At 44.7% G+C, this 16,271-nt stretch overlaps 1 protein-coding gene across 2 annotated transcripts in view; it reads right to left on the bottom strand.

Moving 5' to 3' along the window:
- Nucleotides 1-16,271, bottom strand: part of LOC138827512 (tuftelin) — a 50,380-nt gene that overhangs the window by 6,514 nt on the left and 27,595 nt on the right. For both annotated transcript variants that reach the window (XM_070023095.1, XM_070023096.1), the window contains 4 exons: nt 12,303-12,416; nt 6,874-7,002; nt 6,201-6,295; nt 146-251 (listed from right to left, as the gene is read on the bottom strand). In XM_070023095.1, the coding sequence (XP_069879196.1) occupies nt 146-251; nt 6,201-6,295; nt 6,874-7,002; nt 12,303-12,416 (444 nt within the window). The remainder of the gene's footprint in view (nt 1-145; nt 252-6,200; nt 6,296-6,873; nt 7,003-12,302; nt 12,417-16,271) is intronic.

Below are 16,271 nucleotides of genomic sequence, written 5' to 3'. Positions count from 1 at the left end.
TAGTAACTCAAACCCTAATAATGGGTTGCTATAAATGCCTTATGAGAACACACAAGCATAAGCCAAACTGCCTAGGAGAATATATAAACGAAGACACAGCCTTAGGTTAATAACCCAGGGCAGGTTAAGATCTGACCCTGTTTACCTGCTCTATCATTTGCCGGACTTTGCGCTGTTGGCTCTTGAGCATGTCATCCAAGTGATGAATCTTCTCCCGCAAGCCAGCCACTTCTTTTTCCAGGGTAGCAGCCCTGGGAATAAAGACCACAAAGCTGAAGAGCAAGGGAAAAAGATGTCCTCTCTATTCATTAATAGAAAGAGCCTTTTGCTTAGAAAGTTCCTACCCAAGGTGATTCCCCTGGCCTGCTTCTCCCACACTGTGCCCTGAGGAACTGATAGTGGGATACATTTTTAGCTCTCACACCTTGGAAGTACCTTGGAAGTATCTTCAGACATCATTAAGTCCAGATGAAGAAGTATGGCTCAGGAAGGTTAGAAGGGATTAAGTCATTCTGGACATCTCTAGAGGCTAAAATTAGAACCAACAGGCTCCAGGAAAACAATTTTTATATTAACACAAGAAAAGCTCTCCATACTAAAGCTGTCAGGAAGTTAACTGCCTCCTGATGATTCAAGTAGGAAGTGGTATTACTATATCACTCACTATCAAGCTTGTAGGCAGGGATTTTCTAGCAGTGGAGAGATAAGATTTGAAGATCCTTAAAGCTGCTGCTGCTCCACACAACTGTTTCTAAGGCTCCTGATCCTAACCTTTGCTGCTTCCTTCATATTCTTTTTTTTTTTTTTTTTGGCCAGTCCTGGGGTTTAAACTCATGGCCTGGGCAGTGTCTCAGAGCTTTTTTGCTCAAGGCTAGCAGTCTACCACTTGAACCACAGCACTACTTCTGGCTTTTTCTAAGTAGTTTATTGGCGATGAGTTTTCTGCCTGGCTGGCTTCATACCAAGATCCTCAGATATTAGTCTCCTGATATCTGAGGATTTATAGGTGTGAGCCACCAATGCCATGATTGCTTCTTTTACATTCTAAGCACATTGAGCTATGAAGTGCAATAAGAAATATATTCTTAGCCGGCACTGCTGGTGGTTCACATTTTTTTTTTTTTTTTTGGTCAGTCGTGGGGGCTGAACTCTGGGCCTGGGCACTGTCCCTCAGCTCTTTAGCTCAAGGCTAGCACCTTACCACTTGAGCCACAGCACTACTTCCAGCTTTTTCTGCTTATGTGGTGCTGAGGAATCGAACCCAAGGCCTTATGCATGTGAGGCAAGCACTCTACCACTGAGCTACCTTCCCAGCTCTGGTGGCTCACACTTGTGATCCTCGCTACTCAGAAGGCTGAGATCTGAGGATTAAGTCAAAGCCAGCCTGGGCAGGAAAGTCTCTTATCTCCAATAAACTATGTGGAAAGAGCCAGAAGTGGCACAAGAGCTTAGGCCCTGAGTTCAAGCCCCAGGACCTGCAAAAAAAAAAAAAAAAAAAAAAAAAAAAAAGGTCTCTGACCAGTTTTTGACATGGAGTTCCTGTCTCTAGGAATGATAAAGAGTATCTTTTGGGCTGGGAAGTTGGCTCAGTGGTAGAGCACTTGCCTTGCATGTCTGAGGCCATGGGTTCGATTCCTTAGCACCACATAAGCAAAAAAAAAGAAAAAAGCCGGAAGTGGCGCAGTGGCTCAAGTGGTAGAATGCTAGCCTTGAGCTGAAGAGCTGAGGGACAGCACCCAGGCCCAGAGTTCAGGCCCCACGACTGGACCCCCCCCCAAAAAAAAAGAGTATCTTTTGTGTGCTATGGGTATAGCTAAAGTGGTAGAGGGCTTGCCTAGCAAGTGTGAGGCCCTAGATCAATCCCCAGTATTGCTTCTATATGTTAACAAGGTAACTGGTAGCTGGGGTCTTTAAATAGCTTTGGGTTGGGAGCTACTCATCAGAAAATTCAAAGTATGATGTAAGGATTGGAGGCTTCAGTCATGCTCCTACCTCTGGGGAGGAGTGAGGTGGTAGGGTGTTAAAGATTTAGTTCATTACCAATGGCAAACAATTTAATCAATCATGCCTACATAAGGGAACATCTAATAAAAAAAAAAAAAACTTACAAAGGGATTCAGAGAGCTTCCAGGTTGGTGAGTGCATCCATGTGCCAAAGCAGCAGCAACCTGGACTTCCAATGGACAGTACCCCTCTGAACTTCTCCCTACATACTGCTGCATTTCTCAGTTCACTTGAACCCTTTATAATATCTTTGATAATATGCCAGTAATATTAAGTGTTTCCTGAGTTTTAAAAGTCATAAAGCTGGGCGCTGGTGGCTCACGCCTGTAATCCTAGCTACTCAGGAGGCTGAGACCTGAGGATCACAATTCAAATCCAGCCTGGGCAGGAAAGGCCATGAGAAACTTATCTCCAGTAAACCACTAGAAAACAGGAAATGGCTCTGTGGCTCAAGTGGTAGAGTGCTCACCTTGAGCTGAAGAGCTGAGGGACTGCCTAAGCTGAGTTCAAACCCCACAACCACCACCACCACCACCAAAATCATTATAACAAGTTACCAAACCTAAGGAGGCAGCACAGAGAACTCATTTATACCAGATGGTAGAAGAGTGTATTCCCTACAACTTACTATTTGTGACTGACAACTAAAGCAAGGGCCATCTTACGGGACCTGAACCCTTAACCTATGGGGTCTACACTAACTCTGTAGTGTCTGAACAGAATTAAATTCTAGGACATCCATTAGGTGTCAGCAGAGAACTGCTTGCTGTGGGAAACCTACACATTTGGCTTTGGAGTGTTTTGAGTAGCAGAGCAGGACACTTGAGAGAGCGTTCAGGGTCTTGGACCCATGGTATAAGGCTACTTCTGCAGTTCTGCTTTAGGAAGCTGACAAGTGCAAGCTGCCAGAGGGTAGGCAGTTCGCAAAGTGGAGAGAACGATGCAATCGGAGCAACCCACATCCTTCCTTAATGTGAACATTCTATGTCTTCACCCATAGCCATCCAATGCCCTATTTCTTAGTCTCCTCGTATCTATAAAGTCAGTAGATGGGGGGCTGGGAAAGTGGCTCAGTGGTAGAGTGCTTGCCTTGCATGAATGAGGCCCTGGGTTTGATTCCTCAACACCACATAAGCAGAAAAAGCTGGAAGTGGTGCTGTGGCTCAAAGTGGTAGAGCACTAGCCTTGAGCTGAAGAGCTGAGGGACAGTGCCCAGGCCCAGAGCTAGGCCCCATGACCAGCAAAAAACAAATAGACAAACAAAAAAAAAAGTCAGTAGGTGGGCTGGGAAGATGGCTCAGTGGTAGAGTGCTTGCTTTGCATGCATGAGGCCCTGAGTTCGATTCCTCAGTACCACATAAGCAGAAAAAACCACGAGTGGTGCTGTGGCTCAAGTGCCTTGAGCTGAAGAGCTGAGGGACAGCACCCAGGCCCAGAGTTCAGGCCCCAGGACCGACAAAAAAAAAAAAAAGTCAGTAGATGGCTATCAATTGCCATTCCCAAGACTTGGTTTGGGATTGTCTAATCCTTTTTGTCTTTTGCTCCTCCCTTCTTTTGGTTTGCCCCTCAGAACCTCCAATACTGAAGTACTTTAAAAAAAATCCCAACCCACCTGTGCGCTGGTGGCTCATGCTATAATCCTAACTACTCAAGAGGCTGAGATTTGAGAACTGAGGTTCAAAGCCAGCCTAGGCAGGAAAATCCATGAGCCTCTTATCTCCAAGTAGTTACCCAGAAAGCCAGAAGTGGAATTGGACTCAGGTGGTAGAGCACTAGCCTTGAAAAAAGAACCCAGGGATAGCGTTGAGGCTCCGAGTTCACACCCTAGTACAGGCACCAAAAAAAAAAAAAAAAAAAAGCCATCTCTAATATATCCAAGGGACAGTTTCAAGACCCCCCATGAAATATGCCAGTTGCTTACAGAAAATGATGTTTTTGCATATAACCTATGCAGATCCTTCCATATAGTTTCTATCTGCTCTGGATTACTTATGTAAATTATATGTAAATAGCATGCAAATTATATAGTTGTTATACTACTTTGTTTAGGGAATGATGATGAGTATTTATATGCTCAATATATAAGCAACTTTTTGCCTCAAACATTTTGGATTTCCAGTTGGCTGAATCCATAAATGTAGACCCCATTAATACAGAGGATCAACTGTAATTTAAAGTAATTCTTGGGGGGAAAAAAACTAATTCTGATACAAATCATAAAGGAGGGTACAAAATAAGATGTTTGCATTTTTTTGGGTCCAGTCGTGGGGCCTGAACTCTGGGCCTGGGCGCTGTTCCTCAGCTCTTCAGCTCAAGGCTAGCGCTCTACCACTTGAGCCACAGCGCCACTTCCAGCTTTATTTTCTTTTTTGCTTATGTGGTGCTGAGGAATCGAACCCAGGGTCTCATGCATGCAAGGCAAGCACTCTACCACTGAGCCACCTTCCCAGCCTGATGTCTGCATTTTTTTGTGCCAGCAAAGTCAAATCTAAGTTGGCCTAAAAGGAAAGAAAATGCTCCCAGAAGACTGAAGTGAAGTATTTCGAATGTGTCGCTCTTCTTCTTCTTCTTCTTCTTCTTCTTCTTCTTCTTCTTCTTCTTCTTCCCCCTCTTCTTCTTCTTCTTCTTCTTCTTCTTCTTCTTCTTCTTCTTCTTCTTCTTCTTCTTCCTCTTCTTCCTCTTCTTCCTCTTCCTCTTCTTCCTCTTCCTCTTCTTCCTCTTCTTCTTCTTGTGACAAACCTGGGGCTTGAAGTCAAGGCCTGGGCGCTGTCCCTGAGCTTTTCTGCCCACAATACAACCTCCAGCTTTTTTCTGGTGGTTAACTGGAAATAAAAGTCTAGCAGAAGGCTGGGAAGGTGTCTCAGTGGTAGGACACTTACCTTGCATGCTTAAGGCCCTGGGTTCGATTCCTCAGCACCACATAAGCAGGGGAAAAAAAGCCCGAAGTGGCGCTGTGGCTCAAGTGGTAGAGTGCTAGCCTTGAGCTGAAGAGCTGAGGGACAGTGCCCAGGCCCAGAATTCAGACCCCATGATTGGATCCCCCCCCCCCAAAAAAATCTAGCAGACTTTCCTGTCCAAGATAGCTTAAACTACAATCCTCAGATCTCAGCCTCCTGAGTAGCTAGAATTACAGGAATGGGCCACTGATGCCCAGTTTGAATGTGTCTTAATCTGAAGATTAAAAGGTGTTTGTGACTTAAAAAAAAAAGTTTTAAAGGCCCTTCAGGTAATGTCTGTTGAAAAAAACCCAAAAGGTCCAGCTTATAATGGCAATTAGACCCTCCATATTGGTGTTATGAATCAGATAAATAGGTATAAATCCTTGAACTTGTAATTTTCTGCCTTAGAAAGTACGTATCAGTGTGTATGTGTGTGTGTGTGTGTGTGTGTGTGTGTGTGTGTGTAGATTTTATGAATCAGATAAATAGGTATAAATCCTTGAACTTGTAATTTTCTGCCTTAGAAAGTACGTATCAGTGTGTGTGTGTGTGTGTGTGTGTGTGTGTGTGTGTGTGTGTGTGTGTGTGTGTGTGTGTGTGTGTGTGTGTGTGTGTGTGTGTGTGTGTGTGTGTGTGTGTGTGTGTGTGTGTGTATTTTATTTATTAGTTTCCAATAGCAGAATTTCCAACTTTTGGAAGAGGCAGAAGGCACAATCTTTGCTGTGTAGATTCCATTGATCTGAAGCAATTCCCTTTCTCTTGTAAGAGGGAATCTACAAAACCTTTTAACGCTAGAGATAGAAAAATCCCACTGATCCCTTGAGGAAAAGTGGTTGTCAGCTTCTCTCTGAACTGTTCTGAGTAACTGGAAGTCCTTAAGAAACTACTCATCCTATCTTTTTCATCAGCACGACTAGACAGAAGATGACTGTCCCTCCAATAGCTTATAGTCCTCCAATAGCTTATAGTTCACTTGAGGAACAAGAGGTGAGAAGATTTTACCAGCTCTCCCTTGACCTTGGCTGTAAAACCATAAATATCTTTTCTCCTAGGTTATTGCTCCATAGAAAACAAACTCCCCAAGACAGCAGCCTTCCCAACAATATGTCCCAAGGCAGGTCTCCACCCAGAGCAAGCATGTTATGAGTCAGAGTTGGAAGATCTGACGTCAGCAATGTTTCCTCCCTGGCCTGGCCAATGTGGGAGCTGTAGGCTGCAAAGCTCGACCTTTGCTCCCTGCACCCCAAAGGCCCTTACTTTTCTTGTTCTGCTTGGCAGTCAGCGTTCTTGCTCCGAAGTTCCTCTAGGGCTATCTCTCCTTCCCTGACTTTCGCCAGCAAGGACTGATGCTCCTAGGTGGGCCAAAGAGAAGGACAGCTAGCATGAGCAGACGGTAATTGTTTTTGTGTTTGGGGTAAGATGGCTACTAGGGCTGGGACAGCCTGGGACAATTGCCAAAGAGCAGCAGGCCAAGCTGGTTTGATGGGTGTCCTCCCCTTTTAGGTATAGCCCTTCCCACCCTCAGCACACAGAAACTTCCCAGCCTCACCCAGCTGCCCGGAGGGAGAACTTGACCTTGCATTATGCAAGACCACCAGCCACCTCTGGCGGCCAATCTTTGAGGAACCAAGTTGAGTGGCTACTAAAAAACAGGCTTCAAAAACCCCGAAGAGCCATCTGTATAAACATGGAACTAAAGTGGACATGGGTTCCATTCTAGACAAAGGGAGGCTGAAGCTGGATGAGAGAAAAGGCCTTCCCAGTCTTTAAAAGGTAAATGATACTCAAAGGGATGTGACAAAGCTGTACAGGTGGTTTTGGGGGAGCTGCTTGTTTTGAAAAGGAGGGCCTTAGCAACCCTCTCAATCAATCCTTGAGCCTCTTCCAGCCCTGGTGTCCAGAGATGGAAACAAGAGATGTGAGCCATTACCATCTCCATCCCTAGCAAGCGTCTCTGCAGTTCTCCAACTTCTGCCTCTTTCTGTTCCACTCTATCCTCCTCTCTCTGAAGGGCCACATGACTCTGCTCTGCCTCTCGCTGGTACCGGCTGAGTGTGACCTATAAACACAGGATAAGCATTGTATAATGGGGATATGAGGGAGGCAAACATGGATAAAGTGGCTCTGGAGTCAAAATGGGAGAAACGAGGCATCTATGATGAACACACAGCCCCTTCCCATCCCTGGTCAGTCCGACCCTGGAGACTAACTAGCCTTTTGAAGATTAATTATCTCCAATATTAACTGGCACACATGGTTCAGTGAGATGCTCTTTAAAGTGGCACCTGGAATTCCCAAGTACCTGTTTTCAGATGGGACTTCAATATCCCCATAAATCCTTCAGTACTACCCAATATTGTGGGTTTCCTACTTAAATCAAAAGCCAGGGCTTCAGGCCCTGAGTTCAATCTCCAGTACCATTAAAAAAAATACAGGGGAAGAAATCCCCAACTCTTCTTCATGCTCACATGAAGGACAACACAGCATCTGAAAGAGCTATTGAGCACTAGGAAGAAACGTTCACTTATCAGGTAAGAAATCAGTTTGGAAAAGACAGAAGTAGAATTTCAGAATGAGACAGTGAAGTAAGAGCTTTTTTCTTCCTAAGTCTTTCCAAATCCTACTTACCTACTAACTCTCACTTAAGACATCCTTTCTATTAAGGAGTCTTCAGAGCCTGGGGAGGCCCACAGGGGACATACAGTCCTTCTCTCATAGCACTAGGCCAATTTTGCCAAGGCTTTTGGACATACTTGAGTAGACTATTGGCTTCATGATGGGATGGACCGGCCTTGATCACCATTGCATTTCCAGAGCTGCACACAGTAAGGACTTTACATGCAGTGGCTACTCAATAAGGTCAGAAATGGCTGGGCACCAATGGTTCACACCTGTAATCCTAGCTACTCAGGAGGCTGACATCTGAGGATCCCAGTTCAAAGCCAGCCCAGACAGGAAAGTCCGTGAGACTCTTATCCCTAATAAACCACCAGAAAACTGGAAGTGGTGCTGTGGCTCAAGTGGTAGGGAGCTAAGGGACAGTGTCTAGGCCCCAGAGTTCAAGCCCCATGACCGACAAAAAAAAAAAAAAAGGTCAGAAATGGAACATGTATGGTTTAGTCTAATCCCCTCCGGTTTGCAAGTAAAGGTTAACTGACTGAGGTCATGCAGCTAGGGAATGACAAGGCCAATATTACACCCTAGTTACTCTACAATCTGGTTGATTGCTTCCCAGTTACTCCAGTGGTTTCTCATTTGATAAAAGAGAATCCATGGGGGCTGGGAAGGTGGTTCAGTGGTACAGTGCTTGAGTTACATGCGTAAGGCCCTGGGTTTGATTCCTCAAGACCACATAAATAGAAAAAGCCGGAAGTGGCACTGTGGTTCTAGTGGTAGAGCGCTAGCCTTGACCTCAAGAGCTGAGGGACAGCGCCCAGGCCCAGAGTTCAGGCCCCACGACTGACAAAAAAAACAGAAAAAGAAAAAAAAAAAAAAAAAGAGAATGCATGGGCCTGCTGGAAGGCCTAGGCAGCCCTGGAAAAACACTTCCAGCTGCTAGTTTGGCTCCTCCCAGAGTTAGAATCAGGTTGGAGAAAGCACTGCACACACACTGTGTGTGACAGGACACGTCCACACTACAAACCAGCCTAGCTCATAGCAAGTTCTCTACAAACCATGAGAGAGAACAGCCAGTAGAACGAGAAACCCAAGCTTAATGGTAGGTTCTTTTCATGGTAATTGATGACCGTGTCCTTCCTACCCCCAGGTTCAGCAAAGGAGATCAAAAAATTCAATTCAATGGGAGAGGTTGAGAAACTCTCACAAAACCCTGTTAGCCTAAAACAGCCTCACCAGCAGAAACTTAAAAACAAAGGCCTCTTATCTCAGTACAAGAATATCCCACTCAGGCTCAGATGTGTCTGGACCACAGTGTGAATAGGGCCACATTCAAACCAAACCAGCCCCCACAAAGATTCATAAAAGACTCCCTTTCCACATCTGTTCCTGTAACTCTAGCCAGCTCAAAAGAACTCTTAACTACAAGAATGTGTGCCACCTACCTTGATAGTGGAAATACCCAAGGAGCATGTTCCATTGTAAATAGGTGCTAAGCACCTTGGGGTTAAAGAATAGTCCCTTCGGGGCTAGAAAGGTGGCTCAGTGGTAGAGTGCTTGCCTTGCATGCTCGAGGCCCTGGGTTCGATTCCTCAGCACCATAAAAGAAAAAAGCCAGAAGTGGCGCTGTGGCTCAAGTGGTAGAGCACTAGCCTTGAGCTGAAGAGCTGAGGGACAGCGCCCAGGCCCAGAGTTCAGGCCCCACGACCGGACTCCCCCACCTCAAAAAAAAAAGAATAGTCCCTTCCAGCTGGGCGCCAGTGGCTCCAGCCTGTAATCCTAGCTACTCAGGAGGCTGAAATCTGAGGATCATGGTTCAAAGCCATCCTGGGCCAGAAAGTCTATGAGAGGGGCTGGGAAGGTGGCCAGTGGTAGAGTGCTTGCCTTGCATGCTTGAGGCCCCAGGTTTGATTCCTCAGCACCACATAAGCAAAAAAAGCCGGAAGTGGGCTGAAGCTCACTTAAGTGGTAGAGCGCTAGTCTACAGCTGGAGAGCTGAGGGACAGCGCCCAAGCCCAGAGTTCAGGCCCCATGACCGACCAAAAAAAAAAAAAAGTCTATGAGACTCTTATCTCCACTTTACCACCAGAAAACCGGAAGTGGTACTGTGTCTCAAGTGGTAGATGCTAGTCTTGAGCTGAAGAGCAGCACACAGGCCCAGCATTCAAGACTCACTGGGGCTGGGAAGGTGGTTCAGTGGTAGAATGCTTGCCTTACATGCATGAGGCACTGGGTTCGATTCCTCAGCACCACATAAGCAAAAAAGAAAAAAAAGCCGGAACTAGGGCTGTGGCTCAAGTGGTAGAGCGCTAGCCTTGAGCTGAAGAGCTAAGGGACAGCATCCAGGCCCAGAGTTCAGGCCCTACAACCAGGGGTGGGGGTGGGGTGGGGGGAGACCCATGATCAGCCAAAATAAATAAATAAATAAAAATAGGCCCTTCTAAATGCAGCTATCAGGAGCTTTCTGGCCTTGCTCATATTCAGGCACCTTGGCTTAGGAGCAACAGACCTCAAGGGTCAAATCCAACAAGTATTTCTGGAATTAACATAACCTGCATGAAGTCTCTCTAAAGAAATTGCTTTCCAAAATGTACAATTTCAACCTTTCTCTTCTATTTTCTCCTTTCTTCCCCTTTCTCTTCTATTTTTTTTTTCCAGAGGTGGTGAAGAAATAGCTGGTCATGGGCTGGGAAGGTGGCTCAGTGGTAGAGCGCTTGCCTTGCATGCCTGAGGCCCTGGGTTCGATTCCTCAGCACCACATGAGCAAAATGAAAAAAGCCGGAAGTGGTGCTATGGCTCAAGTGGTAGAACGCTAGCCTTGAGCTGAAGAGCTGAGGGACAGCGCCCAGGCCCAGAGTTCAGGCCCCACGACCGGACCAAAAAAAAAAAAAAAGAAATAGCTGGTCATCAAAATGACACACAACTAACCAAATTATCCTAATTGTGATACCTGAAACAGATGCCACTAGCTCCTTTCCCACATGGCTGCCTTTTTTTTTTTTTTTTTTTTGGTCAGTCATGGGGCTTGAACTCTGGGTCTGGGCACTGTCCTTGAGTTCTTCAGTTCAAGTCAAGCGTTCTACCACGTGAGCCACAGCGCCACTGCCAGTTTTCTGGTGGCTAATTGGATATAAGAGTCTCATGAACTTTCCTGCCCAGGCTGGCTTTGAACCGTGATCCTCAAGTCACAAACTTCTGAGTTGCTAGGATTACAGGTGTGAGCCACCGGTGCCTGGCGTCTGCTTTAACTCCTCAAACTAGTCTTGGTACTAGTATAAGTTAAACTATTTACAATAGGATAATCTGCTTACTAAATTGATCATTTAAAAAATGTTTAATGTTCCCAAAACACTTCTGAATAATAAAGTTCTCTCATATATTACCTTACACTATTCCAATGTAAAGTTCATGACTCCTTTTTACAAAATTTGAAATTAATTCTAAGGGAGGTTAAATTTCCTGCTCAGTTATTTTAAAAGAAGTCAGTTTATTATTCTTTTTATTCTTGTCAGTTGTGGGACTTGTACTCAGGGCCTGGGCTCTGTCCCTGAGCTCTTTTGCTCAAGCATAGCACTCTATCACACTGAGCCCCATACCACTTCTGTTTCTGGTGGTTAATTCAAAGTCAGCCTGCCTGGGCTGGCTTCAAACCATGATCCTCAGATCTCAGTCTCCTGAGTAGCTAGGATTATAGGCATGCACCACCAGTACCCAACCAATTTATCATTCTTAGTGGCCTTCTTCCTCATTCTCAATCCTTTTCTCAAAAATCCTTTATTTCCATGACAAAAGCAGAGTTCAGGCTGGCTTTCCTCTTTCCACCAGCCTCCAGCTATACCTAAGCAAAATATAATTCTATCATAAAATATGTACAATATACAAATACTTCATTTATGGATGAACAAGAAGAGATAACAGATGGTTAAGCATACATAGAGTAGAAAACTACCCAGTGTTATACTTAAATACTGCCCATATTATATGCAAAGAATTTTCTGGAAAGTCAGAAGACCTCACTTTTTTTTTTCTTTTTTTCCTCTTTTTTTGGGGGGTGGGATGGCGTGAGGTAGGGATTGGTCCTAGGGCTTGAAATCACAGCCTGGGCACTGTCCCTGAGCTTCTTTTGCTCAAGGCTAGCATTCTACCACTTGACCCACAGTGCTACTTCTGGCCTTTTCTGAGTTGTTTATTAGAGATAAGACTCTCATGGGCTTTCCTGCCTAGGCTGATTTCAAACCATGATCCTCAGATCTCAGCCTCCTGAGTAGCTAGGATTACAGGTGTGATCCACCAGGGCCTGGCAGGTACATCTCTTTCTACCACAACATAGACTTACCCACTCACTCAGTCCACATTTATTTAAAAAAAAAAAAACCCACCTTACATCATGTGCAGTGCCAGCACTGGAGATTCAGTGGTGAACATGACAGCACTAGTTCTTGCTGATGAAGCCTTGGAACCCGGTGATTCTTATCATGGTACACAGAGAAAGGAGTTCTCAATTACCTGTCTCAGACCAGTACTACGGCTCAACTTCAAGCAGAAGAGAATGAAGATCTGATCTTTGAAATACAGGCCAGACTTGGATAGCAAATACTGTAATATCCCAGGCCTCAAAGATTTGCCTTCCAGCTGGTGGCACCCAATCAGGAAAACATGAAATCCATGTGGAAAAAGTCACAGGGTTCCTGCATTCAGTAATCCATCCCTTGGGTCACCTTCTCCCCAAATTTCAAATCTCACCTCAAAAGCCACACGGTCTGACTGGTGTTGTCGCTCAGCCTCCTGCAGCTTGGCAAGCAAGTCCTGCACAGTCTTCCTCAAACTCTCCACATCTTCCATTTCATAAGTGTTCACCTATAACCAGAGCACAGAAAGGAAGGTGAAGCCACAATTTTTCTTGCTTAGACCATTTGTCAGGTCCATATTCACGAAAGAATTAACATCATACAAGGTGAGGGCAGTTAGGAGTCATTCTCCCTTGGTAGTTTTCTTTTGATTTATTTATTTTGTTGGTTGTGGGCACTCTTCAGCTCAAGGTGAGCACTCTACCACTTGAGCCACAGCGCCACTTCTGGTTTACTGGTGGTTAATTGGAGATAAGAGTCTCATGGACTCTCTTGCCCAGGGTGGCTTTGAACCACAATCCTCAGATCTCAGCCTCTTGAGTAGCTAGGATTACAAGCATGAGCCACTGGTGCCAGAAATTGTTTTTTGTTTTGTTTTTGGGTCCGGTCGTGGGGCCTGAACTCTGGGCCTGGGCACTGTCCCTCAGCTCTTCAGCTCAAGGCTAGCGCTCTACCACTTGAGCCACAGCGCCACTTCCGGCTTTTTTCTTTTTGCTTATGTGGTGCTGAGGAATCGAACCCAGTGCCTCATGCATGCAAGGCAAGCGCTCTACCACTGAGCCACCTTCCCAGTCCCCAAATGATTTCTTAACAGGTATGTATATGTTGACTTTCTGTGTATATCTTGCTTTTTTCCATCACTAGAGCTCTGAGTCCAGGGATCATGCTTTCCTTTGGCCTAGACTTCCCCTAAATACTATGTCATTCCCATTACAAGAAAAGCAGCCCAAAGGCACAGCTTTTACTGTTGTCAATATTTAGTACAGAAATAAGTTGTTGTTTTTTAAAAAAAGAAGGCCTAATAAAAGGACCTGTTTAAAGCAAAAGAACCAAGGAGTGCAGGCACCTGATTTGATACTTTCCTAGAGGTTACTGCTTAGGTGTCTCTCAGACACACCCAACTGTGGGCTGGTAGTGAGGGCAGAGCTGACATGTAGAGTCTTGCCTCCATTTCTTCTGCAAAGGCAGGAGATACAGATCCCAACAACCCTGAGTGTCTGTCTGATAGAGAATCTCTCTCTGTCTTGCACAGAAGCAGCAATAGCTTCCCAGTTGCTGCTTTATTACAGGCTCCTGTGGTTCTCCATTTTTCTGTCTGTAAAACAGGGGGAAGACTCTTTATCATGCCCTGCCTTCTAGCTGCTCCCAAGTGGTAGGATAATATAGAGTAGGGCTTTGAGCTTGTGAAAGCAGCTAACCAGATATTACCAGGTATTACTAGAATTTGTCACCAAACATGGTGATTTAAGGAAAAAGAAAAAAAATCTAAACTGTACATCTAAAGCAAGTGGCCAGAATCACATTTAAAATGTGGACATTAATAAGTTATCTTGTCTCATAAATGACATGGAATTTTTCATGAAATTATTATTTCAGGCAAGCTCAGTGGTAGAACATTCTGGGTTTGATACCAGCAACACACATATACATACACACTCAGAGAGAAAATATTATTTCATCATATAAGACAAAGCCAAAAGATGATAAAACTTTACATGTGAGGAGAAATGACAAACTACGTTTTAATGAGATAACATAATAAATCCTAGACACATAGTGTTAGGTAAAACTTTGGGGGGATGGGGGAGGAATCTCAGAAACACAAGCTCATCACAAAACAGAAAATATCTTACATCCATATTTAAAATCATGTATTAGGGGCTGGGAAGGTGGCTCAATGGTAGAGCGCTTGCCTTGCATGCATGAGGCCCTGGGTTCGATTCCTCAGCACCACATAAGCAAAAAGAAAAAAGCCGGAAGTGGTGTTGTGGCTCAAGTGGTAGAGCACTAGCCTTGAGCTGAAGAGTTGAGGGACAGCGGCCAGTCCCAGAGTTCAGGCCCCACGACCTGAATGGAGCGGGACTGTATGTACTAACAAGGAAAGAAGGCTGCAATATACTCTTCAAATTAAAAAAAAAATAAGCAAAGATCTACCATGAATTTGAAAATTTTGTATTACACACATATATTTATGTATGTATATATGGTATGTTTAATATACACATATTTTGTGTTCTTTTTGGTGGTACTGAGGTTTGAACTCAGCGCCCTGCACTTACTAGCAGGCACTCTACCACTGCAGCTATACCCTTTCTGCTTTATTTATTTTAGAAATAGTCTCAGTTGTACTTTTTCCCGTTTTCCTGATTCTGTGCCCACCTCCTAGCTTCGCTCAGATATGCACATGTTTACCATCTATGAGGTCAAGAACAAAAGAGGGGCTCATCAGCTGCACTGGACATTGATGAAAATGAACTAAGCAACTCAATGGCAGTGATGGGAAGGAGGGAATGAGAGGGAAAGAGGGAACAGCTTACACTAAGCAACAGGAAAAAATGGCACCCAATTTGGAAGAAATAGCTGTATTGTCAAAGTTCATAGAACTCACAAACTTTATAGACCATGATAATGACACCTTGCCTTGTGAAGGTTGAAATGTGTTTGTGACTTTAAGTATCACTATCCCACAATACTGTGAAATTTGTGATTTTTTTTTTTTTTTTTTGTCGGTTGTGGGGTTTGAACTCTGGGCTTGGGCGCTGTCCCTTAGCTGTTCAGCTTAAGGCTAGCACTCTACCACTTGAGCCACAGCGCCACTTCCAGTTTTCTGAGTGGTTTATTGGAGATAAGTGTCTCATGGACTTTCCTGCTGAGCTGGCTTTGAACTGCGATCCTCAGATCTCAGCCTCCTGAGTAGCTAGTATTACAGGTGTGAGCCTTTGGCTCACGGCTCCAGCCTTTATTTGTTGAGATTGGTCTTGTTAATTTTATGCGTGGGTTCACCTTTAACCATGATCCTCCCCATCTCTGTGTCTTGAATAACTAGGAATATAGGCATGAGCCACTATGCCCAGGTATATATAGAATTTAAATATGAGTCTGTATGCATAGAAAAATACTCTAGAATACTGGTACTCAACTTTGGCAAAATACTTGAATCATTTGAAGAGGGTTGTGTTTTTTTGGGGATCCGGTCGTGGGGCCTGAACTCTGGGCCTGGGCGCTGTCCCTCAGCTCTTCAGCTCAAGGCTAGCGCTCTACCACTTGAGCCACAGCGCCACTTCCGGCTTTTTTCTTTTTGCTTATGTGGTGCTGAGGCAAGCGCTCTGCCACTAAGCCACCTTCCCAGCCCCAAGAGGGTTGTTTTTTTTGGGGGGGGGGCAGTACTGGATTTTTGAACTTAGGGCCTCAAGCTAGGCAACTGTTTTAGTTACTATTCAGCTAGGGTCTTTTACTTTTGCTCAGGCCAGCATCTGACTACAACCCTAGCTCTGCCTCCTACATAAGTAGGTATTACAGTGTGAGCCACTATGCCAAGCACTTGAAGAGCTTTGAAAAGTTCTGATGCCCAGGCTAGGCCCCACATCTCAGAACGATAGTCTCCAGGGATAGAGGATCCAGGCATACTCTCCTTTGTGCGTGCACGTGCACACACACACACTCGTACACACATGTATATTACTACTGGAGCCTTGTGCTTTCACTCAGCTTTTCTGTTCAATAGCCTTTTTGTTTATTTGAGCTACATCTTAACTTCTGGCATTTTTGCTGAGTAATTAGAGCTAAAAGCATCAAGGATTGTTCTGCTCAGGCTGGTTTAGAATCTTGATCCTCAGATCTCAGCTTCCTGAGTAGCTAGGATTACAGGCGTGAGCCACTGGTGATGGCTTCAAACATCATTTCCTTTAAAGCTTCCAGGTTCATTCTAAGTGGAGACCAAAGCTAAGACACACTGCTCCAGAAGGATTTACCTACTCCAATCTGCCAACAGTGGATACGTTCAAGCAGTGGGTTTGGGAAAGGAGAATTCCCGCTTTTTACTTTTCTTTCTTTTTTTTTTTTTTTTTTTTTTGTCGGTCGTGGG

Source organism: Dipodomys merriami, unplaced genomic scaffold (genome assembly GCF_024711535.1).
Source record: "Dipodomys merriami isolate MVZ:Mamm:240054 unplaced genomic scaffold, mDipMer1.0.p SCAF_156, whole genome shotgun sequence".
In the NCBI taxonomy this organism is placed as follows: domain Eukaryota; kingdom Metazoa; phylum Chordata; class Mammalia; order Rodentia; family Heteromyidae; genus Dipodomys; species Dipodomys merriami.
Note: the sequence above shows the minus strand (reverse complement) of the source record. Positions and strands in the feature narration are given on the sequence as shown.